At 48.8% G+C, this 25,473-nt stretch overlaps 1 protein-coding gene across 1 annotated transcript in view; it reads left to right on the top strand.

Moving 5' to 3' along the window:
- LOC133118058 (probable JmjC domain-containing histone demethylation protein 2C) overlaps positions 1–25,473 on the top strand; it is a 59,122-nt gene that overhangs the window by 5,077 nt on the left and 28,572 nt on the right. The window contains exons 2-3 of the mRNA XM_061227721.1: positions 9,335–9,499; positions 24,218–24,331. Of these exons, the coding sequence (XP_061083705.1) occupies positions 9,335–9,499; positions 24,218–24,331 (279 nt within the window). The remainder of the gene's footprint in view (positions 1–9,334; positions 9,500–24,217; positions 24,332–25,473) is intronic.

Genomic DNA, 25,473 nt, shown 5'->3' with positions numbered 1-25,473 from the left:
GTGTTCAGTTAGCCCACTCTGGGTGGAGAGCGCAGTACCCAGAGGAAACCAATGCGAACACGAGGAGAACGTGCAGACTCCACACAGAGGCTCTTGGCCAGCATTCAAACCTGGTACCGTCTTGCTAAAAGGCAACAGTACTACTAACTGCGGTGCCCCCAGAGTAGTTTGCAATATCAGTATATACAATAATAAGCTATTAAGCAATCACTGCATTTGTTGATGAGTTGGACGCTCTTAGATATAAGGAGGTCTTTTCTCTCTGTCCTTGTTTTGTGCTCTAGAGATATAAGGGCTGGGAATGGTCCCATATTTCTGAAAAGCACAGGCCTAAACTTCAGTTTAAAGCACAGGTCTAAATAAGTTTTAAAGCACCAGCCTAAATGCCAGGAAACAGGAAATGGTGCTCAGGTGTATTTCCAGGTCACCAGTTGCCTCCAGGTGTTGCTGAAGCGTACAGTGGCCCCTCCTCTCAGACAGGTAGCGTGTGAAAGGCATGCACTGTAATCCGCCATGTTTGAGAGGGGAGGGATGGTCAATACAGATGGACCACAGTCGTACAGGAAGCACCAGTCAAGGGGAGGGCGTTCACAATGTCTCCGCGGTGGGTGTGCGAAACGATGAACCCTCCCCAGCCAACCACATTCAGAAGCGGAACTCAGAAGCCACAGGTTGGATTGCGGGAAGTCTATATGCTGGAAAAGTGAATTACGCTTTCCAGATGCTCGGTTAGTGAGTGAGGGCCCGGGATGGAGACTATGTGCAGGGCCATGTGGTGAGACATCCAACCGCACTGAAAGAGTCCGTGTTCCTGTTAACTCTGTCTGCCTCGCGCCTGGGACAATGGAACACGTCAGTGTCATCACCTTTCGTTTAGAAACCCGAGAGGAGCTTCACCAATCACGGAGTACGTCGGTAAGAAGAAACCCAAAACCACCTGGTTTGTTGTTACCATCCTCCCCTGCGATTGGCGGAGAGCTCCGCTGCTTGCCGTGAGAGAAGGCGTCTGGTTTAGTCTCCCGGCTCTGGTTTAGTATTACTGTTCCAAACTGACCCCGGAGTCAGCGCTCTGCAGAGGACCAGGCCTGCAGTGTCTGAGTAATCATCCACCATGAGTGTAGTTAATAGTGCTCTCCGAAGGTCAGAGATCCCAGATACATTCGCTTTTATCAACTGGACCCGGTTGAAATGGAGTGATATTAACTGAATTACAGTACATTGATTGAGCACCAAACTGCTGATGAATTACAGGGGGGACTGTGTGAAACTGTTTAAGGCACACTTCAGATGTTCCATTGCTGTTCTCATTATTCTGTGATGTGGTCAGATTGTCTGCAAGGCCAGAGTGACTCGTTGAAGTGCGGCTACTAATATAAAAATGATATGTGAATTAAATAAACTTGGTAGCATACTTGGATTTATTTAATGTCTCCTTAATCTCGCATCCTGCGTAGAGCAGTGTGCTTGGTGGTAGAATTGCTTTCACATAAACCAACATTTTGTTGTGGGTCACGGAATACCTATGTTTAGCACAGCATACTTTTAATTATATAAAAAAAGCCGTAGCTAGGAGCAATTTCCGCATGATTTCAGAAAATACATTTCATTTTCAACTAATCATTCCAATTTTTTTATTCTTTCTCTTTGAATCTCGCAATGCTACTAACAGCTGTGTAAATATTATGATCAATAAATAGCACAAATGTCAGACTCCGAAAGGCGATTTGCTCAGAGAAACTGGAGTAATCATTTTGCTGTGGTTCAAGTCTGGGTCACCGCCTGTCGTAATCTTGAAAAAAGACCTGGGAATATCTGCGTTTATAGACTGCGGTATATTTTTTCCTGCATTTTCCTGCTTTTTTTTCTGCATAGAAAATGCAGAACCCTGCATTTACGTGACCACTGTTTATATTTTTGTATATTTATTTGGCCAGAGCGCTCCTCTTGAAGCTGTTCTCTAATAGTGACGGTTGAAAGGTCTTCCTGGCAGACGTTAGTAAGGGCTGTGGATGCTGATCTCTGGTCAGTCAGGCCTGAGAGATGAGCTGGAGGCCTGTGCTCTTTATTGCTCATGCAGTGAACAGCACACTGCCTGGGAGACCTGGGGTGAGAGGAGCCGTCTGACAGGGGTCCATACTGAGCCATGGGCCCCAGGATGCTGTACTCCACTGCATGCTCTACTCCACTGCATGCTCTACTCCACTGCATGCTCTGCTCCACTGCATGCTCTACTCCACTGTATGCTCTACTCCACTGTATGCTCTGGTCCACTGCATGCTCTGGTCCACTGCATGCTCTACTCCACTGTATGCTCTGGTCCACTGCATGCTCTACTCCACTGCATGCTCTACTCCACTGTATGCTCTGGTCCACTGCATGCTCTACTCCACTGCATGCTCTGGTCCACTGCATGCTCTACTCCACTGCATGCTCTGGTCCACTGCATGCTCTACTCCACTGTATGCTCTGGTTTTACTATGACAGTGACTGAGCTCTAACTGGTTCTGGTGAAGCTCATTATACAATTTTAATACAATGAAACCCCCACCCTCTGCACTATGGAACATAATTAAGAAAATGTACAAATCGAATACCTGAAATTATAATAAAAACTTAACTTTAGCAGCTGCTGACGGTTAGGTCTACTTTTTTCTGGTTAGGTCCATGAATCAGAGTGACTGATGTTTCCATGTAAATCATTGTAAAATATTTACCCAATGAGACCTTCCACCTTTGTGCAAGCATCCTTTTAGCTGCAGTGAGGCCAGCCAACCATACACGTTTTTGAGTGGAGATAAATCAAGTTTCGAATTGTCCTTCAGAATGAGTTCTCCGGGACAGCATGGAATATCTCTGTTAACAATATTGGATAAAGTTTCAGGCACTTGGTTCCAAAACGGATTTGCAGCAGAGCAATCCCAAAACACACGCATGAAGGACCTGAATTTAGAGCAGGGGCTTTTATAACGCACTAGCAGGAAACCTTGTACAAATCAGAGCTTGTGCACTTGCCTCTCTAATATAGCAGCCCTTTCATTTATAACTCAGCGGTGTAAATTCGTTTTTTGGTTATAGACTTCACACAGCCTGCGGTAGTACGCACGGTGGCTGTCCTGATTCATTTAGCTGAGGTCTTAATAAGCTTATCTTATTATTTGATGTTCAGTTTATGAGTATAAAAATGCCCATAACGTTCTACGATGACATTTCAGCTGAGTGAATTTCAGTTCATTTCCTGAACCGACTGAACTGAGACGGCCTCCATCCTGCAGTGCAGTGCTCTTTCATACAGTCTCCATAGCAACCACTACAGTAAAGTCAGCGTAGTATATTGTTCTTAACATTTAGGGGCTTTAAATGAAGTGTGAGGTTTTTCCGCAAAAAGTAGTCTAATACAGCCTTAATTTTGCCATTGATCTTTCTGCTGTAATGAGCTGACCTTTAAAACACTGTGGCCAGCTCAGTGTAAACCCTATTTAGAGGTGTACTTATAAGATTTAGATTTGGCTGAGAAATCCTTCCTGCTGCACTGCTGATGGTAATCGACGGTCATAAAAAAGCAGGGCTCGTGGCATTCAGGGTGGCTCGCCCTGATAGTTTCACACTGCATCGTGGCCTCGCTGTTGATCCACAGTTACGCATGCGGAGCATTACTGATATCTGTCCTGTGGTTAGCAGGGTAATCAAATCATTTCCTGTCCTAACCTCTATTCCCTGAGCTGGGTTGGCACTTCAGTTCAACTTCGATTGACTGCGTGAGTACACGTGTGTGTGTGTGTACACATCTCTCACCGCGTGCAGATAAGGTTGAATATTCTTCCTGTCTGCTCGTCTGTCTGTTTGGCTTCCTGCATCAGTGCTTTTGCCAAGCCCGTCTGTGTCTTTGACTGCACGCGTGATGTTTGTGTAATGTCAGGATCTCCATTCATCAGTCTCTCTGTCGGTCTGTGTCTGTGGGCTGGCAGGCTGACTCTGGTGATCTCTCCCCAGCCACTGCTGGTCAGTGAACCGGTCAGTTAGAAGCAGGGTTAACAGAAAACAGAAACAGAGCCCATTCACTCTCTCATCATTCCACCTTTAAACCACGGGACCCCTCGGAACACCAGCGCAAACCTGCGCGAAATATGTTTTTCACACCTTTCTCGTACAGGGATCTTCAGCGAGATTCAGCGACGGCGCTCACGAGAGGTCGGGTGACACCGCAGGAACGGGGCATTCCGGGACAGCGGGGTGTGAACCGCGTCCCGGGCTCTGCCTCCAGACGTCCCGTCCCATCGTCCTCTCTGAGACACGTTGTGCTCAGTGAACCGTTCATAAGTGTGACATTTGAAGGCTGGAGCGTTTCCGTCAAACGAGCGCGTGTCAGAGCTGTCGGGGTTGAAATGTGACCGTTTACCGGAGTCATTACCGCGCGGTGAGGAGGGAGGCTGAAGCAGCTAATGCCATTATCCTCCCTCAGAAAGCCACTTGTGGCCGACGGCTGTCTGTGTGCCAATGACCTGAACAGGGCCCTGCCTGATAATCAGCCGGGGTTTGAGTCTGAACGCCGGCCGGAGTCTCCGCAGCCAAACCGACTCTTTCTGTGAAGAGAACTGCATTCGACGTGGGGAAAGGGCTGCTTTACATGCTAAATACGCAAGCCGCTCGCAGAAACGAGGTTTAGCCTTCACTAATCTGATGGGAAAACAGAGTTTCCCGTCAGACAGCATCTCCCCCTCTACCCCCCCCCGTGTCTCTCCCTGCTCCAATGATTCATAAGGCAGATTTTCTGTGTCCGGGAAACACTGCCAGGGGCTGCTGCGATTGGACCGTCCACACTTCAGCCAGCCAATCAGGGCGGGCCTGTAACCGTCTGAATTTGGCAGATGATGCAGAGCCATTCTGAAGTTAGTGGTGTGGTAAATATGACCCATTAATGCCTGCTTAAGGGCTTATTTACAGTAAGAGAGGTGGTATAATGTGACCAGTGAGTCGTTGCGTCCTCAAACACCAAGAACGCCAATTCGTTTTTTGCCTGTCCTATGCATCACTATTTTGGTTTATTTACCACCTTCTGAGATCTGGTAGACACACGATCCGGAATCGTCTTCAGATGAGGCTGAAATAAAATCCTGTGAAAAAATAGCTGGCTTACATATCCAGTGTGATAGCACTGTTGCAATCATATCATAACTCTTTTTTTGTTGTGACTTTTATTGTATTGTAACTCTCTTTATGGTTACGTGCTGTTTGTGTGTATACACAGCGTGTCCGTTTGAAGCTGAGGTGGTGTGTAATGTGTGTGTGCTGCAGCGTGTGTGTAATATGTGTGTAATGTGTGTGTGCTGTGTGTGTAATGTGTGTTTCATGTGTATGTACTGTGTGTGTAATATGTGTGTAAGCTGTGTAATGTATGTGTAATGTATGTGTACTGTGTGTGTAATCTGTGTGTACTGTGTGTGTAATGTGTGTAGTGTGTGTGTGTGTAATGTGTGTAGTGTGTGTTTGTGTGTGTGTGTAGTGTGTGTGTGTGTGTAATGTGTGCAGTGTATGTGTAGTGTGTGTGTGTGTAATGTGTGTAGTGTGTGTTTGTGTGTGTGTACTGTGTGTGTAATGTGTGTAGTGTGTGTGTGTGTGTGTACTGTGTGTAATGTGTGTAGTGTGTGTTTGTGTGTGTGTTTGTGTGTGTAGTGTGTGTGTGTGTGTAATGTGTGTAGTGTGTGTGTGTAATGTGTGTGTGTGTAATGTGTGTAGTGTGTGTTTGTGTGTGTGTGTACTGTGTGTGTAATGTGTGTAGTGTGTGTGTGTGTAATTTGTGTGTGTACTGTGTGTAGTGTGTGTGTGCCGCAGCGTGTGGAGATTACGTGCCCTGCTCTCTGGCTGCGTCTCCTGGCTGATGTCAGTGTTGGGAACAGTGTGTACAGATGCAGAGAGGGCAGGGGAGGATACAGCTCTCGCTAGGCAGACTGCGCTGCCTGGAGTGCAGTCTGAATGTCTGTGTTTGTGGGAGTACAGGCCTCCCTCCTATTAGAGGAAAAAACTTCTCATATCATGTTAGTGGAATAGTCAGCAAGTCCTTTACAGGTAACTGTTTGTATTTTCTCAACCTATGTCCTTAAAAATGGGGGAAAAACCCACATATCTTACTAGCTAGCAAACAGGGTATGCTCACTAACAGCCATATGCCATTCTGGTGATAGAATTGTCACAGCTTTATCATTTAATTTACTTTTTAACCCTTACTTTACTATTTAACTCTGAAGAGTATGTTTTTGAATGTTTCAGAAAATGGAATGTTGGCATTCTAGAACTCTACTGGTAACATTGCTTTCAGTTACCAGTAGTGATTGTTACATCAGCATTAGAATGTTCGGTTAATAATATTGTAATGCTGATTGTTACATCAGCATTAGAATGTTCAGTTAAGAATATTGTAATGCTGATTGTTACATCAGCAGTAGAATGTTCGGTTAAGAATATTCTGATCACATATGTCTGGTCTTACACCTTACAGGGGTAAAGATAAGGCAGTAGGAGGTATGACAATGCTCTTGGCATAGAAAGCTCTTGGATGTTCCTGGGTCTTTGAGAGTTGTGTGTTTCTGTCTGGCACCGTGCGCAGTGCTGAAAGGAGCAGTGCAGGAGGCAGCGTGGGCTCGCTGCGTGAAGCCTTTTCAGTCTGCACTCAGGTCCTCCTGTCTGCCAGCGTGTGTCCTGAATCAATACCCTTCCTCCCAGCACTCGCTGAGATGTTCTTGTCCAAGAGAGTGCTCTCTGTAGCATAGCAACCGAGCCTCGAAATTACAGCTCTTTTTTTTTTTTAAGACGTGTTTTCTGACACGTCCCTGCTTCGAACCGCGTGTCCTGAATGATCTCTGAATTACTTCCTGCGCTGTTTCTTTGAAACGCTCTGTGGATTTCTGTCTGAAGTGGTGGAAATTGTAGTTCCTTGAGATGGAAAGAAAAATGGAAAAAGCGTGGGGATCAGAGGGCCCTCTTGCACAGCCGGCGGGTATAGCGTAGGCTGCACGTTGTATTCTCTTCATGGAATAAAAGAAGAGGACTGGTGCAGGCAGCAGTGAGTGTAGGAGCCGCATTTACTGTAGTGCACGGGGTGCTGGAGAAATCAGCAGAGCAGGGCATGCACTCCATATCTCTGCCCTTTGCCCCCCTCTCCCCCTCCTCCTCCTCCTCCTCCTCTTTCTGTACATTTTGTCCATTTCTGCCGCCTGACGTGTCTGGTTACCGGGGCACTTCAGGTGAAGCTCTCCGTTCAGGTGTACTGCAGCGGTGGCCCGCCGGGACCCTGCGTCCGCCGCCCTGATCGCAACGCCACCTGCGCTCTGATTGGCCGGGAACCGCGCCGAGCCGCGGAGGTGCCCCCCCCCTCCCCTCCCCCCGCCTGTGCGCCGGTCCGCTCCCAGCCCGGGGCAGAGAGCGTGTCACACATCTGAGAGCTGTTTGCTCAGACAGGGGTGAGGCCGGGGTCAGCCGTTCTGCTTTCTGCTGACAGACGGGCTGAGGGCCGGGGTGAGAGAGGGGGATTAGAGGTTTAAACTGGGACAGGGCCCGTGTCCCGGCCTGGCCCCCGGGGGCCATCCGGAGGGAGAGGCGAGGGACACCTTTCCTGCTAACAGCAGCTCCAGAGCTGACAGGACCGAACGGGCGGAGGAAACCCTTTGACTCGGCTCAGGGAGAACTGGAGGTTTGGCCAGAAACTCCTGGCTGTTTCAGCCTCTTTTCCCCTCGATGATTCCAAGGGCACCGGGACCAGGTAAATCAACTCCAGAGAGATCCGCAAAGTGCACAATGTCCTTTCCAGCGTAAGCGTCACCCTTTTGGCAGAGAGGATGCAGCTGATGAGAACTTTTCTCCCATCAAAACACCAGACTGGTCCCAAAATGTTGAATCATTGCCCTCCGGTTTGAATTTGCCTTCTGAAAGCCTGTCATACCAAACAGTGCTTGCGTCCTATTCATAGGCCTTGCAACAGAGGAGAAACTTTCATTATCCTGATCCTAGACACATCACAGAAACAGGAAGAATGATAAGTTTGTAATTGCCTCAGGGAGATTCTTACAGTAAATACCGATGTGCAGAAAGACTCAGAGGTTCTTGTCCTAGAGTCTGTAAACAGGCCTACTTTTTACTGCTTGTTATAGCTGATATCAGCAGTTTTTCCACCTCTTGCTGCATGCTGGTAATTTGAGGAAATATTCCCACAATGGCTGAAGTACTAAACATGTACACGTCAGATTTGTTGCTGAAAAATAACCCAATGGTTATATTACATTGGGCTATATTATATTATATTTTACATTGGGTTATATTAACCGCATTAACATAATGGTGGTCATAATGTTGATGTTACTGTGATGTGGTTCATATTCTTAATTTACTGCAGAACTACATTCTCTGCTCCCAGTAGTCAGATACTGATCTTACAGATCATCCCAGTGTTGGTCATTTTCCTGCATTGTTATGGCACAGGAGATACTAATGGCATGTAAGGAGGTAAGAGCAGTTGCCGGTTCGATTCCGCCCTGGGTGTGTCGAAGTGTCCCTGAGCAATTCACCTAACCCCCAAATGCTCCTGGTTGGTGCCTTGCATGGCAGCCAATCGCCGTTGGTGTGTGAGTGTGTGTATGAATGGGTGAATGAGAAGCATCAATTGTACAGCACTTTGGATAAAGGCGCCAACCAACCAACCATAAAACTGGCATGGCTGAAAGAGTGGCAATAAAGGCAATTAAGAGCTACTGTTTGGAGATATGCACTTGTCAGGCTATAATTTAACTGCTAGATGATTTCATAATACCTAGGCGATTGCTAAACAATTGCACAGCCAATTCAGTTAGCTTGTCTTTCCCCTGCATTTGGTCTTGATGCTACTGTATACTGCTCTGTATTGCATAACCTGTGCAGAATATAGAATTTTAACGCTGCCTTTCCCTCAGGTTGGAGTATTAATTTCAGTGTTTCTACGCAATGGGATTTGAGTATAAGATCGTTACACATGCCTACGGTGTAGCTTATGGAAGTCTATGACTGTAAAAGGATTACACAAGCCTGCACTCTAGCTTATGAAAGTCAATGAGTGTAAGATAGCTGCATATGTCTAGCCTGTAGCTTGCAGGCTGAATACACAACTCTGTTTGGGCTCAGAAGGTGCTTTGAGAAAGGAACGCTAACATTGTTTATCCTGAAACAAGTACCTGCAGTGAGAGAGAGAAAAAATAAAAAGAGCCTTTGATGTTTATTTTGTGTATCTACAGAGGTCAGGGAGGCTGAGGGTTGACCAAACAAGGCCGCAGTACGTCTGAGTGAGCGTGTGTTTATCTGTTTCTCCGCGCAGGTGTACGTGGAGTTTGACGGTCTGGAGTGGGAGAGGAGAGAGTGGGTGAAGGTACGCGAAGGCCACCGGGTCTTCCTGCTGGAGAAGGGCCTGGTCTGGGCCTGGAGGAAGGACACCACGCAGCTCCAGGGGTCAAAGGTCAAGCAGATCCAGTGGCCTGCCTTGGTGAGTGACTGCCTAACGTCGGCCCGGTTCTTCGTTTGGGAGCGAGCTCGATGATTTCACTGCAGGACTGATGCTGTCGGGAGCCTCGTGATTTGACTGCAGGAATGGTGTTCTGTTCTTGTTTTGCCTCATATGGACCACGGTCTGCTCATGGTCCTGCTGTGCAGTTGCGGACAGTTTGTAGATTAAGGGGGGAGTGTGTGGCAGCAGGATAAATGATCTGTGATACCGTCTGCCATTGACTAGAGCCCATGGGAAACCTGAGGCAGGCACTCGGAACAGGTCGCATTACATTACATTACATTATTGGCATTTGGCAGACGCTCTTATCCAGAGCGACGTACCCTTGATTAGACTAAGCAGGAGACAATCCTCCCCTGGAGCAATGCAGGGTTAAGGGCCTTGCTCAAGGGCCCAACGGCTGTGCGGATCTTATTGTGGCTACACCGGGATTGGAACCACCCGCGTCCCAGTCGTTTACCTTAACCACTACGCTACAGGCCACATGAGCAGGTCACATGAGCAGGTCACATGAGCAGGGAGAATGACTGGCCGTACATGCTCCTATTTCAAGTGTGTAAGTCTGTACGCCACAGCTGTTTTCACACCAAGCTGTGAAGTATCCCATATACAATAAAAGCCCCATTTTACTGTCACAAGCAGATTGCTGTCATTGGAAAATCCCCATAAAACATTATTGGCATTTTCCAGTTCATGTATTGTATTCTAATTAGTTTCCTGAATGTATTGAATTTCAATTGAGCTGATCCCATCCCTGATCAAGACGATGCCTTTTACAGATTACAGCCCCAGTTCCTTTAATGAACTGCAGAATGTTTGGGGCTTTGCGTTTTGTGTGATCCTAAGGTGATTATATCCAATAAGAACTGCCAAAGGATTTGTCTGAGTGAGACGCATATTGCTGGGAAAGTTGGGAAATTGTTCTAATTCCATGCTGAAAAAACAAAAAAAACTGCTCAAGCTAGGTTTTGAAACAGCTGGTAGCTGGTATTTCAGGCTGGTCATAGCTGAATTTTACACCAGGGTTCAGAGCTGCGTGTGTGTCCTGACTGAGCTCAGTTCAAGCGTCATCAAATGGTCCTTACCTGTCAGAACAGCAGACGGGCCGTGGCGTAGAGAGTGTTTCAGACGGACGTGTTATTCCTCCCTCAGCCCTGCGGTGCGGCTGCATTATTGATGATGTGGAGAGATGTTCCGCCTCACAGCTTCCTGTCAGCACCCCGGCCCCGTGCTCAGACTGCGTCTCACGCTGGCCACGGACACAGGGCTGTGTCCCTGGGCGCAGGGTCAGGGCTGTGTCCGTGGGCGCAGGGTCAGGGCTGTGTCCCTGGGCGCAGGGTCAGGGCTGTGTCCCTGGGCGCAGGGTCAGGGCTGTGTCCCTGGGCGCAGGGTCAGGGCTGTGTCCGTGGGCGCAGGGTCAGGGCTGTGTCCCTGGGCGCAGGGTCAGGGCTGTGTAGGGGTCCTCGCACGGGACTCCAAATTATGTAGGGTCCTCGCACGGGCCGCCAAATAACGCAGGGATTTTACTCTCTACGAAACCGGGGCGCCAGTTAACGTTGTGTAGCAGTATAACTGCAAAAAGTAATCAGTCTCATAAAATTACTATTATCAGGAATATCTAACCACAAATTTAGTATTTTAATTAATAATTAAAATAACCAATACTAATGATTAAACATACCGATAACCTGAAGGTTGGAAGTTCTTCGAAAGACTGCTTTAACTCGGCTCTCATGTCTATGCGATTCCAAAACGGACACCGGGGTTTAATAAAATATATTTATTAAACAAACATACACACACATAACAGATAAACTAACGGGAAGTTAGTAAGGAAATTTAGTTTGGTATGTGTGTGTGCGTGTGTGTGCGTGTGTGTGGCGCGCGCAAGCGCGCGTGTCGCTAGAGTTCTGGGTGTGGTAATGAGTTAGAGTTAGCTGTGAGAAGGGACTACTTGCGTAGTTTTACTCTATATATGCGCAAAAGACGGCGAATCAATTCACGTACATATATATGTAGCTAACCAAACACATTACAATGGTTGTATGGTAAATATTGAAACACAGATTCACAAAAACAGTTAAGACTAAACTAAACACTGGCTATGCCTGAATGTTTGTTTTCTTACTGAGTCCATACGCATTGCTGGATCCAAAAGACATGCTGTCCTTGTAGAAGCGGCGATGGTGCTGTGAATGGTGTCCGAGCGCGTTGTCGTCTGATCCGCTGGTCCTTTTCCAGGTGTAAAAGTTCGTTGCTGTTTCGTTGTTGGGCTTTATTGGGGTAAACTGATGTAGCGTTCCGCGTACAACAATTTCCACTCACTATAGGCCACGTAGTTACCGCGAGGTAACTGGGTGTGTCCGTAGGCCTGGTAGTGCGCTGTGCAGCATTCAGCCTCTGTCCGAGTCTCGGAGCAGATGAGCTGAAGCGAATGCCCAAAAAGGGTGCGTCCAAGAGAAGAAGCAGAAGAGGCAGAAGAAGCCAGAAGAGCCAGAAGAGAGATCCCAAGAACGTGTCTTGCTCTTATACGGGACCGTTTATTGCTCCCGCCATTACGGGATTGGCTGAACCAAGTTAGACGTCATTCGTGGTGGACGTCGCAGAATTTTCCTGTGGGAATGTGGAAGTTGTAGTCCCTACAGCTGTGTCCGTGGGCGCAGGGTCAGGGCTGTGTCCGTGGGCGCAGGGTCAGGGCTGTGTCCCTGGGCGCAGGGTCAGGGCTGTGTCCCTGGGCGCAGGGTCAGGGCTGTGTCCCTGGGCGCAGGGTCAGGGCTGTGTCCGTGGGCGCAGGGTCAGGGCTGTGTCCGTGGGCGTAGGGTCAGGGCTGTGTCCGTGGGCGCAGGGTCAGGGCTGTGTCCGTGGGCGTAGGGTCAGGGCTGTGTCCGTGGGCGCAGGGTCAGGGCTGTGTCCGTGGGCGCAGGGTCAGGGCTGTGTCCCTGGGCGCAGGGTCAGGGCTGTGTCCCTGGGCGCAGGGTCAGGGCTGTGTCCCTGGGCGCAGGGTCAGGGCTGTGTCTGCACAGGGTCAGGGCTGTGTCCGTGGGCGCAGGGTCAGGGCTGTGTCCGTGGGCGCAGGGTCAGGGCTGTGTCCGTGGGCGCAGGGTCAGGGCTGTGTCCGTGGGCGCAGGGTCAGGGCTGTGTCCGTGGGCGCAGGGTCAGGGTTGTGAGCCCACACTGTCCACTCAGTCTCCCGCTCCATAAGTCCTGATTAAGGGCTCGCTTTGGACGGCAGCCAAGTGGGCCTGTTGGGTTTGGGCAGCTTGGTGTTCTCCAGAGATCCACACATCTGGCCCTCAAATCCAAATCTGCCCCTGGTTTTCTTTCCTCGCAGGTAATTAACTGAACATTTAGTGCTACTGATTGGCCAGACTGTTTTCACACCTGACTTCCAGGTAAAGGGAGGGTGGAAAACCAGCAGCTGTCTGCCCTTGAGGACCGTGATTTGAGGAACAGGGGTGTATCCCTGGCCCTGTGAACCAGACCCTGCAGTTGGATGTGTAGTCCCTGGTTTGAGACCCTGCAGTGGGAAGTTTCTCTTTCCACAAAGTTGGGGGGCTCAGTTTAGCAGAGGGCACTACAGAGTAACTGCCTGGATTGTGCTTTGCCCTAATTATCATTATTTGTACAAGGATAAAATTTTATACTATATTGTTAGGTTTGGATTAATGCGTTAACGTCAGTAAAACAGAGGTGTCTCTGCATAGCTGTATGGCTGTTAATATGAACAATATGCTATGGCGGAAAGGGGGAGATCTGTAAGGCATTGTAGGATGTAATTTATTATTCTTCATTTGCTAACTCCCTGGCTGTTCCAGAGGAAATGCATTCTGTCATTTTTTTTCTCCGTCCATCAAGTGCTTAGCGCACCAGAACAGAAACCTGAGAGAAAGCACACGGAGTTCTTTTCCTGTTTAAAATGGCCCTGCTCGGAGAACACATTCCTGGCCTGCACCTGTGGGAGCTGGGCCGCTAACATGTATGCGCTCTGTGTGTTTTCCTTTGGTGTGGTTTTTTTGTTTTGTGTCCTAGTCCTGTTTCCTGTTCCCAGATCTTTTGACCTTTGACATTCAGGGGATGGTCACATGGCGCTGCTGATGCTCTGGTCTGGGAGGGAGGGACAGACAGACAGACGGCACCTATGTGTGATAAAGAGCTCCACCTGTCTGTTTGTCTGTCTGTCCTTGCATCAGTCCTGTATGGTGTGCAGTATGTTGCAACTATGTGTTCTGTATGTGTTTGTGCTTGACATTACGTTACATTACATTATTGCCATTTGGCAGACGCTCTTATCCAGAGCGACATACAATAAAGTGCTAATCTTAACCAAGGACACGTACTTACAGCATACTGTTTACATCTACCATTAATTAGTTGGCTTATGTATTGGTCTGGATTTATATTATGTAATAAAGGTTTTATAAATGGCTTGTTGAAGGGTGCAGTGGGCACTCATCCATAGACCCTGAGGCTGGGTGGAACACACTCCAGCTGTGTGTCCTTATCCCACCCCATAACCCAGCACTCACTACCCAGCAGGCTGCTGCTTACTTCCCCCACTGCATCGCTGTGCCTCTGTTCTTCAAGCCTGCGCTTTTAGAGGCCTGTTTCCCTGTATGTGAAAGATGTGTTCTGGAGGCTGAGGAAGCTGTTTGTTCACACAGCTCCCCGTGTCTGGCCAGTTTGTGTGTTCCTGTGCTCATTTATTTCGCTTTGGACTTTGATCTCAAGGTCCCGAGGCGTAAACAGACAGTGTTGACCGTTGAGGATTATTTTTTTCTGCGCAGGACAAAAGAGGATTAAATGGACTGTGTTCTATATTCTCTTTATTTGAATGAAAAGTCGAAAACGAGTTCGTGCTCGAGCCATTAAAACAGAAATCGCTTCTAGCTGCGGTATTTTAGCGTTATTAAAAAAAGCACTGCTTTCTATGAACTCTGATATTCTGTGGTCTTTTTTTGAAAGACAACAACAAGCGACAACAGCAAGCGACAACCCAGACTTGAACCAAAACAAAATAATTACTCCTGTCTGAGCCAATCACCTTTCTGTGTTGTTTATTGATCATAACATTTACACAGCCATTAGTAGCAACTCAAATATTTGTCACCAAAGCCATAGAAAAAAAGCATTCTGTTAGGTACATGGGACCGTTACTAGATTGTTCGCTTTAAACCCCTGAAAAGATGTATTACTTAATTATGCATTTATTTTAAACTTTGAAGATTGCCCTTCAAACATACAAGTAATTTAAAAAAAAGTATTCATTTGTAAATTAAATGCGGTATATACATACAGTAAAAGCACATTTCAGTGTGTAACGAGTCCATCAGCTGATGCGGTTTCTCTCGCCGTTAAGGCAAAGGTGCCCCCAGCATTTCCGCCGAAAGATACACTCCCCCCCCCCTCCCCCGAAACAGCCCAATTACAGTATACAGACCCTAAATAGATGTGAGTGTGGATTGGAAGTGAAAGTAGGGCAGGGGGAAAATGTAAGGGATACGGGAACGCGAGTGGGGGAAGGACCGAGCCGGGGCGGTCTGCGCTGCACCTCAGGGGACAGGGCGAAGGCAGCTGTGAAGCTTTTGGCTATATCCGCAGGATGACACGGGAGCACGGAGACAACGCCGCCAGATGATGAGTGTAAGAGTGTTTATTCCCCCGGCCCCAGGGCCCCGCATACACACTGCTCAGCAGGAATCTGTGCCAGCGTGGAGGTTTTATGCTTATCGAGTGTTCGCGATATTCTAAACTGCCCTGTTTCATGACCTAGTTGACTAGTGTATTTATGTTTGTTGGTGAGGTTTGCGTAATTTGCTGTTTGTGGTTTGTATGAAGCGTTTCGCTCGTTAATTACTGGTGCTGCTGCCTGTCTTGGCCGGGTCTCTCTCGAAAAAGAGATTCGTAATCTCAACGGGACACTCCCGGTTAAGCGAAGGGTAATAAATGATGAAATAAGGCAGGAGTGAACATGCAGAGGGTCGTGCGCTCTGGGGACGGAGGTGAGTCTGGGGCTGCTGCGTCCCCGCACGGCGAGTCGTTCCGCGCTCGTCCTCCAGACGCAGTGAGCAGCACGGTTCATCAGGCTGGCCCTGTAACTCAATAACTCAACCGGCCTCACGCTCACCATCGCTGCTTTTCTTGTCCTTCCTGGGAATCTCCACATTTCTCTTTTCCCTTTCTTCCCGATGTCCCAGTGCCCATTCCCAGGCTTTAGCTGTGCAGGAAGGAAGGAATGCGGCTTCCGGAAGGTGCCGGGCTGGGACTCCCACAGGCTGGGCTGTGGCACGTGGAGAGCAGGCTGCATGCGCTGAACTGAAAACACGTTTTCCCTTAATAATGTAGCTCTGCTCTGGCTAGTTTCCTTCCTGTCTGAGATTAAGTCTCGAGTGCGTGTGGAGGGTATTTCAACTCATTGGTTCTCCAGTCTGTGGTGCACCTGGTGGGAAAAGCTCATAAACTTTTGTCACAAGGAGAACGTTATGGCACTGAAATCACAAGTTGGATATTCGACTAATATTGTCAATAACATTACAGTTGAGGGTGAAGTCATTGCGGTAAGTTATTAAGATTAAGGATCTTTGTTCCTGGCCCAATGTTCTATAGGGAGTTTCACACTCATTTCTGACTGGCAACTCATTTCTGCAGCTGGTCTTTACAGTGTGTTGAATGCTTAGTTTTACACGACACGTCTGGCAACCCATTTCTGCAGCTGGTCTTTACAGTGTGTTAGAATGCTTAGTATTACACGACACACCTGGCAACCCCCTTCCCGCAGCGGTGATTGTGATTCATGGCTGGGATGAGGGGGAGTTCAGCGGCGGGCTGCTCGGGGGATTGGAGCCTGCAGCCCCTCCGAGTAAAGCCCGGCTTTCAGCCCACATGCTGCACACATGCAGCTGAGGGGAGGGGGGGGGTGGTGTTTCTGCCAGATCCTGTCCCTGTTCTGCAGTGCAGTCATGTATCTCACTGCGAGGAACACCCTGTTCTCTGCCTTATCCCTGCCCGCAGTGCTGTTTTAGCCAGAGCTGTTAGTTACACTCCCTCTCTTTCTCTGCATGGATCGATGGAGATTTCCTGCTCACGGGGCCGTCTCTATTGTTGTGTTGTTCGCAGACAGACGAGACCTGGCTTTCCCTGAGTTAGGGTACGAGATGTATCAGTGCCATGAGCGGTATGTGTAGAGGTATGTGAGCGTCATTAGGAATGTGTGAGCAGCGTGGGCAGTATGCTAGTACGATGGTCTGGTGTCTGCCATCCACTGGCCCAGGGCTGCGCTCTGGACCGGGAGTTGTGCTTTCTCCTCTTTCCACACGCTCGTTCTCAGTTCAGCAGCAGTGTAAAAACAGTTCTCCCATCTCCCACCTCCACTGTGCAACCCCCGATCAGCCTTAAACTGAAACGGGGCCGAAGTCAAGCCGCGTTTGGAGAGGTCTGTGCGGTGTGTCAGGGGCAGAGATCGGCGGGGCGGGCCGGGGGACGGTCTCTGTCCTTGGCGGAGGAAGGCCGGGGAGCAGGTACAGAATGTGCCAGCGCGCGGCTGGCCCGCGTCACGTGGCCCGGGAAGCCGGGATCCTCGGTGTCGTTCCAGGACAGGTTCGCTCCGCGCTAGTAAACAGCTGCCAGACGGATTAGAGGAGACAGGGCCCCACTGTGAGGAGGGAGATGTGGGTCGCCCGGCCCCGCTGAGTTCTGCAGCGTTATCAGTCTTTATTCCCTCTCTCTCTCTCTCTCTCTCCCTCTCCCTCTCCCTCTCCATCTCTCTCCCTCTCCCTCTCTCTTTCCCTCTCTCCCCCTCTATCTCTCTCTCTCCCCCTCTCTCTCTCTCTAGCTCTCTCTCTCCCTCTCCCCCTCTCTCTCTCTAGCTCACTCCTCTCCCCCTCTCTCTCCCTCTCTCTCCCCCTCTCCCTCTCACTCCTCTCTCGCCTTCTCTCTCCCTCTCTCACCTTCTCTCTCCCTCTCTCCTGCTCTCTCTCTCTAGCTCACTCTCTCTCCCTCTCTCCCTCTCTCTCCCCCTCTCTCTCTCCCCCTCTCTCTCCCTCTCTCTCCCTCCCCCTCTCTCTCCTCTCTCTCCCTCCCCCTCTCTCTCTCTCCCCCTCTCTCTCTCTCTAGCTTTCTCCCTCTCTCCCTCCCTCTCCCTCCCCCTCTCTCTCTCCCCCTCTCCCTCTTTCTCTCCCTCTCTCTCTCTCTCTCTCCCTCTCCCTCTCTCGCCTTCTCTCTCCCTCTCTCCCGCTCTCTCTCTCTAGCTCACTCTCTCTCCCTCTCTCTCCCTCCCTCTCTCTCTCTCCCTCTCTCTCACTCTCTCCCTCTCCCTCTCTCTCTCTCTCCCTCCCCCTCTCTCTCTCCCCCTCTCTCTCCTCCCCCTCTCTCCCTCCCTCTCTCTCTCCCTCTCTCTCTCCCTCTCTCTCTCCCTCTCTCTCTCTCTCTCTCTCCGGCGGCAGCAGCAGTTCTCTCCCCGCCCCCGTAAGCCCCCTTTCCCACTTCCTCGCCTCAGAGCCTTTCTGAGCTCCGCCGAGCAGCCAGGCTCCCCGCGAGGCCCTGTTAGTGTTGTGCGTCTGTTGACTCCTTCGTCTCCCGCTCCCCTTTCAGCGTTTTGGTACAGACGCGCCCAGCGCCTGTCACCAGCATCGCAGCGCGTTTATCCTCGTTTGTGTTCAGAGCGCATTTGTAATGCCGATCCCCTGCCGTACTCTCAGGATCCCACTTTAAAGTCGTTCGGCTTGAATAAAGCCCGGTAATGTTCCGCTTTTGTTGCCACCCGGAGCACCTCTTCTTCCTCCAGGTAACAAAGCTGAGTGAAGACGACCTGGAGAAGACGCGTTTGTACAAATTGGCCGATTAAGTGTCTGACTGGAGGTCAAAGGTCAGGGATTTGCGTCAGAGCCTTTTCGAACACCTCCTCTCCTACTTGAAATCATGCCATTTGACTCAGGTCTGACTCAGCCAGAGCACAGACTCCAGAGCTATGAGCTGTCCCTCCGGTATACAGTCTTGTATTGTAGTGGCATTCTCCCACCCCGGGAGAGCTACAGGATCACCTTAAATGACCCCTTGATTTGGAGCCAGGAAAGCAGGGACGGGGAGTTAGCCGTGTAATCTGATCAGTTTAGTGCTGTCCCAGCAGAAACCTGCACACCAGACCCTGCAGTGTACCCTGCTTTATTGGATTGGGGAGGCTGGATAGAGTCCACACTCACATTATTGTTCCCATGGGGAAATTTGTTTTGGATGCAATGGCACTGCACAAATACAGTACATACTGTATAACCCCTGACAAACAAATGTTTCATGGGCCTCTGCCATACGCAGACCTCATAATTCATTGCATATGTCCTATCTGTAGTTCTATACCACCCGGTGCCTGACTACTGAGGAAAGTGTCCGGCCCTCAGCTGCCCAGACCAGGCTCTGAATCAGAGCCCTGTCCTCAGCCAGGCTTCTGTCAGAGAGAGAGAGAGCGAGAGAGAGAGAGAGAGAGAGAGAGAGGGAGAGGGGGAGAGAGAGGGGGGGGGGGGAGAGAGAGAGAGAGGGAGAGAGAGAGGGGGAGAGGGAGAATGAGAGAGAGAATGAGGGAGAGAAAGGGAGAGTGAGAGAGTGAGAGGGAGACAGAGAGAGAAAGAAGGAGACAGCAGATGGGCAGACAGACAGGAAAAATCAGTTTCCCAAAGTCCCTGCTCTGTGCTTGATGAAGTGTCCTGCTCCAGCAGGGGTAAGGGACTGGTGGGGTGAGGGCGTGGTGGGGTGAGGGACCGGTCTGGTATCTGGCATCCAGAGGACAGATGCTGGCGCAGGTCCAGGCCTGGCCGGCTGAGCTCTGGCTGCTGGAATTCCCTGCTGCTGAGGCCATGAGGCTGGTTATAAGAGCCAGTAATATCCAGCAGGACAGGCAGCGCGGTGCAGGGAGGCTCTGGGGGGAGCAGGGGATCTCTGTCTCTCTCTCTCTCTCTCTCTCTCTCTCTCTCCCTCTGTCTCTCTCTCCCTCTCCCTCTCTGTCTCTCTCGCTCCCTCTTTCTCTCTGTCTCTGTCTCTCTCTCGCTCCCTCTCTCTCTCTCTCTCTCTCTCTTGCTCCCTCTCTCTCTCTCTCTCTCTCTCTCTGTCTCTCTCTGACTTATTTGTGCTGGCACTTAAAGTGTCTCACACACACACTCTGAGGCTTCTCAGGGTGTTAGCGTTTCGGGGCTTGGCTCCTCTTTAATGTTCACAAGATGCCTGTTGGAAAAGGTCATTTATCTGTGGCTGCTAACCTTAAAGTCTGAGCGGTGCGCTTGGCCTAAGAACAGGCTTGTGTTTGGGCGGGTTCCTCTCTGCACCCTGTCCTCGGACACATTTGGGGGTTTATTTCTCCACTTTTACGAGTTGCTTTCTCAGGAAACGAGGAGGGCAGGAAGACACCGAAAACATGAAATCATGTGTGGGAGGTAAATAGAGGCCATTGAATTAAAGGGTTGCACACAAGCGGTACCTGTGTCATCTGATCAGACGAACAGGTCAGCTTTTCAAAGAACAATCCATAGAACAGCTTTTTTGCTGCTCTGTTTACTTTTATGACTTGTTTATATGATTGGATGTCTTATTGATTTACCGTCTACAGGGTTTCTCGTGTGAGGGGCTGAGTATCAGTGCCTGTTCCTTAGTCCTGTTCTGGATCTGAAATGCTCACTGTAGACATCACATGACTTGTCCATGGCATTGGATACGTCATTGATTTCCCCCTTGTGGATAGAAAGGGAAATTAATGGCAGTTATATTTAGTAAAAAAATCAGTTGTTCTCTCCAGTCTGACTTGTTGGGGCGGGGTTGGGGAGGGGGGTCTCTACCTACAGGTCAGGTCTCCATCTGGTGCTGAAAACGACAGTTTCAGAAGTTATGTTATGGTTTGGTGTTCCCTGTTGAGTTACTGCCGTTGTGGCTTTGCACACAATGTTTAACCTGAACTGCTAGAGTAAAATATCAAGCTGTATAAATGTATTGTATGTAAAAAGGTCATCTGTCTGTGAGACTCTCTGAAAAAGAGTGTCTGCTAAATATAAAATATTTAGCAGACAAAAAGCTCAGAGCTATTCAGATTTGTTTCTTTTGTAAGCCTATTAAAAATCACACAGGTTTACAGAATGGCCTTGTGTGCCGTATTTAGAAACAGATCTGGTATAAGCATGGGTGTTGGCTATACGTGGTTTGTGTGTGTGTGTGTGTGTGTGTGTGTGTGTGGGTGTATGTGTGTGTGTGTGTGTGCATGTGTGTATTTGTGTGTGTATGTGTGTGTGTGTGTGTAGGTGTGTGTGTGTCTGTGTATAGGTGTGTGTGTTTGTGTGTGTATGTGCGTGTGTAGATGTGTATGTGTATGTATGTGTTTGTGTGCATGTATGTGTGTGTGTGTTTGTGTGTGTGTGTGTGTGTATGTATGTGTTTGTGTGCATGTATGTGTGCGTGTGCGTGTGTGTGTGATGTGTGAGTGTGTGTGTGTGTAGGTGTGTGTGTGTGTGTGTGTGTATTTGTGTGTGTGTGTGTGGGTGTGTGTGTAGGTGTGCGTGTGTCTGTGTGTGTGTAGGTGTGTGTGTGTGGTGTGTGTGTTAGTGTGTGTGTGTGTGTGTGTGTGTAGGTGTGTGTGTGTGTGTCTGTGTGTGTGTGTAGGTGTGTGTGTGTGTGTTTGTGTATGTGTGTGTGTGTGTGTGGTGTGTGTGTTAGTGTGTGTGTGTGTGTGTGGTGTGTGTGTTAGTGTGTGTGTGTGTGTGTGTGTGTGTGTGTGTGTGTGCATACGCAGGTCCGAAAGTCATCAGCCGACAGGACAGTTCAGCCAGCTCATAGCCCTGTGGCAGTTGGCTTGCTCTGGTCTGCGAGTGGGCTGAGGCTGGAGTCAGGAGTCAGGAGACAGAGACCCTGTATTTACAGCAGCGTCCAGTCAGGCTGCTGTAAGCCCATCTGCAGATGTTGTGCACATAGCAGCACACCGCCGCTTTGGAGATGTTTAGATCTCTGTGTCAGCACGGCGTGATCTGAGTCTCAGCATCCATGTCCAGGTGCAGATTACCACAGAGCTGTGAGCACTCCGCTGTCTGTGTGCCTCACCCTCAGAGACAAGAGCGTATTCCGGCCGATCTTTTTAACTCATAATTTCAGTCCGCCTTTACCTTCTCCGTCAAGCCGTGACCCATTCATGACCCAAACAGTCTCAGCTTCGTTAGCAAAGCAGTCGTTTCATTGTGTTATGTGTGTGGACAGCAATGAAAGACCCGTAAAGGAGAGTGAAATGGAAGTGAAATTCTCCTGTTTTATAATGCACTGCCAACAAGGTGTTCCAAGGCGTTTTATTGATGTTTCTGTCACTCCGCGGTCTTGGCGTGAGAAAACACACAGCAGGACAGCTGGTCTGGTTATATGAGACGTGGGGAATGATAGGCTGGAGAAATAGTGACACATCAGCTTGGAAAGCAAAGAACAGGAGCAGATACTCTGCAGGGCCTTCAGGACCAATATTTAACATGTGTGACTGCTGTGTGTGTGTGTGTGTGTGTGTGTGTGTGTGTGTGTGTGTGTGTGTGTGTGTGTGCGTGTGCGTGTGTGTGAGTGAGCTTTTTCAGCATTTGTCACTTCTGGAGAAGGTTTGTTTTTTGTGTTGTCCAGAATGTAGGCTACAGAATACAAGCTTGAATTTTATGTTGTGAATATGTGATTTTCAATGTGTTTTTATCTCTGCCAGAAGCTGTAATCTGCTCAATAATGCTAAAACTGCAGTTTAATAAAAAGCAGCAGGGAACTCACCCACTCTGGGGCAGAGGTTGCAGCACTGAGCACTGAGAGAAAGGGGGAAAGCATGTAAAAGAAAGGATGAATGCGAAGAGGATGAAACTAAAGTTTCCACGGGAGTAGCTGGTGTGCGCCGTTTCCTTCTGTGAATAATTAGCTCCCAGTAGAACTGGATCTGGTCCGTCATAAATGGCTGAGCTTGTGACCCTGGAACAATGTACTCAATTTCAGAATCGCTGGTTTCGTCAGTTTTTCAGGTTACTGCCTCGTTTTGTTCCATAACCTGTACTGACCTGCGCTAGACTGTACATCAGAACGTACCGTATGATTATTAAACCACAGCTTGTGATAACACGGCTGGACCTGCTATTATATGTAAATACTGTAATCTGTACTCTTCACTCCTCTTGCGTGGACAGAGAGGCGTTTATTCACGGTGTTTACAGACGTTTAACTCAACGAGTCTCTGTGCTCGGCCTTTCAGATTCCCATCCGTTTTCAGATCCAACTTAAATATTACATAACTTCTCATTAGCCAGTCAGTCACTCATGGAAGGTTCTGGATGGACTGGTGATTGCGTAAGTGGAGCTGATGCAGGGTTTATGCCTGTAGACAGCACATCGCCCCCACATTGACCCCAGTGTGTTTTATGAGGGGAAATGGATGCAGTCTTAATTATGTTTTTTTTTAATGCTGGAACAAAAGGCACTTAGCTGGATCATTTACCGTACCGAGCAGCTGTTTGAAACATCAAAAATGCTGTTCTAATACTCATGCTTACTGTGGATGTATATAATTCACATGCATGGATTAACAACAAGAGAACAAATAAGTAAATAAATAAATAAAATCCTGTGCCGTGCACTGCATTGTTAGAGTACAGACAGTTCACTAAGCAGATGAAACATTTTGTGCTCATCAGTATAAAATATCTGCACAGAAGGGAGAAACCAGAAGTATAGCAATTAAACACCCAACTATGCGTTAAATGAACACACTTTGTTTGCCAAGCAGATGCTTGTGAGTCTTTTTCTCTGTGGCATGTTCTGGCTGGCTAACCTTTGGAACGTAAAGGTGACATTTCAGAAACACAAATGTTATTGTCGGTGGTTTGCAAGTTCATGCTTGCTTGAAACTCGGATAACTGTTTCTAGTTTTATTTACTTAAGCAAATTGTCTTAATCTGTCAGAAAAAGGTCTCATATTTTTCTATTGAGCGCACACCTGTGGCATTCCGGCATAACTGTCAGCATCTCCTCAAAGCCCTTATCTGAGAATCTCAACCGAGGCTAGTGATGAGTGGCCTGGTGATGTCTTTCTTTTGAATGAACACAGATGAAGATTCCTCTAATAAGGAATACATCACAGAATGAACGGTGAGCACATTTGAATAAGAGGATGAAATAAGAGACATTCATTTTCCGTGTGTTTTTACAGTAGAACCTGTGTTTGTGTGGCAGTTTTTAAAGTATGCTGTGTTAGGTCAGGGCCTGTTCTACCACACTGCACACTCCACATCTCCGCGCTAATGAAAGCAGCTCTGTTTCCACGGTAATTCTGCCGCGCTAATTAGTGAAGTTCAGCGCTTGAACTCGGCGCATTCTTCCCGCTCTTTCTGTCGTCTGAGGTGGGCTTCAGGGCCTGTGGGCCCCCGAGAGAAACTCAAAAGATGGCGACATGAGAGGTCTCGCGTCTGCTGGGAGAGGGAAAGGAAGGCGAAATTGACAGATTTGAACCATCTGCCATTTTGTTTCACCATTTACTTGCTCCTGTAGAAGTATTTTCATTCGCATTTCAAATGTATGCCTTCTGATTTGTAGTTCTAATGTAAGCGTTCTTCTTTGTAGTTCTAATGTATGGGTTCTCATTTGTAGTTCTAATGTATGGGTTCTCGTTTGCAGTTCTCATGTAAGCGTTGTCATTTGTGGTTCTAATGTAAGCGTTCTCGTTTTCAGACGTTCAAGCCCTTAGTTGGGAAGTCTGTCTTGGGGCCGGTCACCGCGGTGGAGTTCCTCTGTGACAGGCGAGTGGATTTCCTCACAGAAGACGGCGCATACTGGCCTTATGAGGTGGGTGAGCGTTCCTCATTATGTCATTACATTACATTACATTAATGGCATTTCGCAGACACTCTTATCCAGAGCGACGTACAGTTAATTAGACTAAGCAGGAGACAATCCTCCCCCTGGAGACCAACGCAGGGTTAAGGGCCTTGCTCAAGGGCCCAACGGCACTGAGGATCTTATTGTGGCTACACCGGGGAATCGAACCCGCCGACCTTGCTGGTCCCAGTAATGCACCTTAACCACTACGCTACAGGCCACCCTACGCCCTGTTTGCATGCACACCCGCTGGTCTGGGCTTCCTGTTAGCCAGTTCCTGTACATTGAAAGTAGCGCGGGATATGAACACAGTACATACACTTTAATGTCACTGTAAACACCCCCATGTGGCGATAGGCAGACGTGGGTCTGTGCTGTAGCAGCGGACTGTGGTCATGTCCAGTGGTGGCTAAAGGGTGGCAGCAGCTCCGGTGGCCTGTCTGTAGAATCAGCAGACCGCAGAGAGGAGGCGGAAGGGCTCCGTGACCGTTCCTGTCGCTGGCAGCCAAGAGCGCAGCGCGGCTGGGGCCGTGTGCACGGCTGGGCCGCTGTGAAGTTGGTTTACGGGCCCGGTTTATGCGCCTCATCTGGCTCTGCAACATTAAACTCCGCAGACAGCATTGCAGTCTGACCCCAGCTGTGCCGCTGTTAAGAGACCATTGCAACATCCAGAGTGTTTTCATTAAATTCAGAGACACTCAAACTCAAACACTTTACAGTGGAATTATTTATGTGTGTGTGTGTGTGTGTGTGTGTGTCCACTCACTTCTTTCCAAAAACAGACACTTTTCTCTGTGCAGTTGAGATTTTGAGAATTGATAAAAATCTGATACATATCAGGTCAAGGAGATTTTCTGTTGACATAATGACTGCTGCTGTTGTGAACATTTTGTAGAAGAATTTTTCTTTGCTGCAGTCGGGCAGAGTTGTGGTGTGTGAGTTATTCTGTAGCATTGCTGCTGTTACACTGTTTCCACCAGCAGAGCTGGGAGTGTCTATGAGCTGCAGTCTCTGCTGATTGGGGACAGTAGCCAATGGGAACCCAGGGACCTTTTTAGGTTCTGCAGTGTAGTGGTTAAGGTACATGACTGGGACCCGCAAGGTCGGTG

Source organism: Conger conger, chromosome 18 (genome assembly GCF_963514075.1).
Source record: "Conger conger chromosome 18, fConCon1.1, whole genome shotgun sequence".
NCBI classification, from domain to species: Eukaryota; Metazoa; Chordata; class Actinopteri; order Anguilliformes; family Congridae; genus Conger; species Conger conger.
Note: the sequence above shows the minus strand (reverse complement) of the source record. Positions and strands in the feature narration are given on the sequence as shown.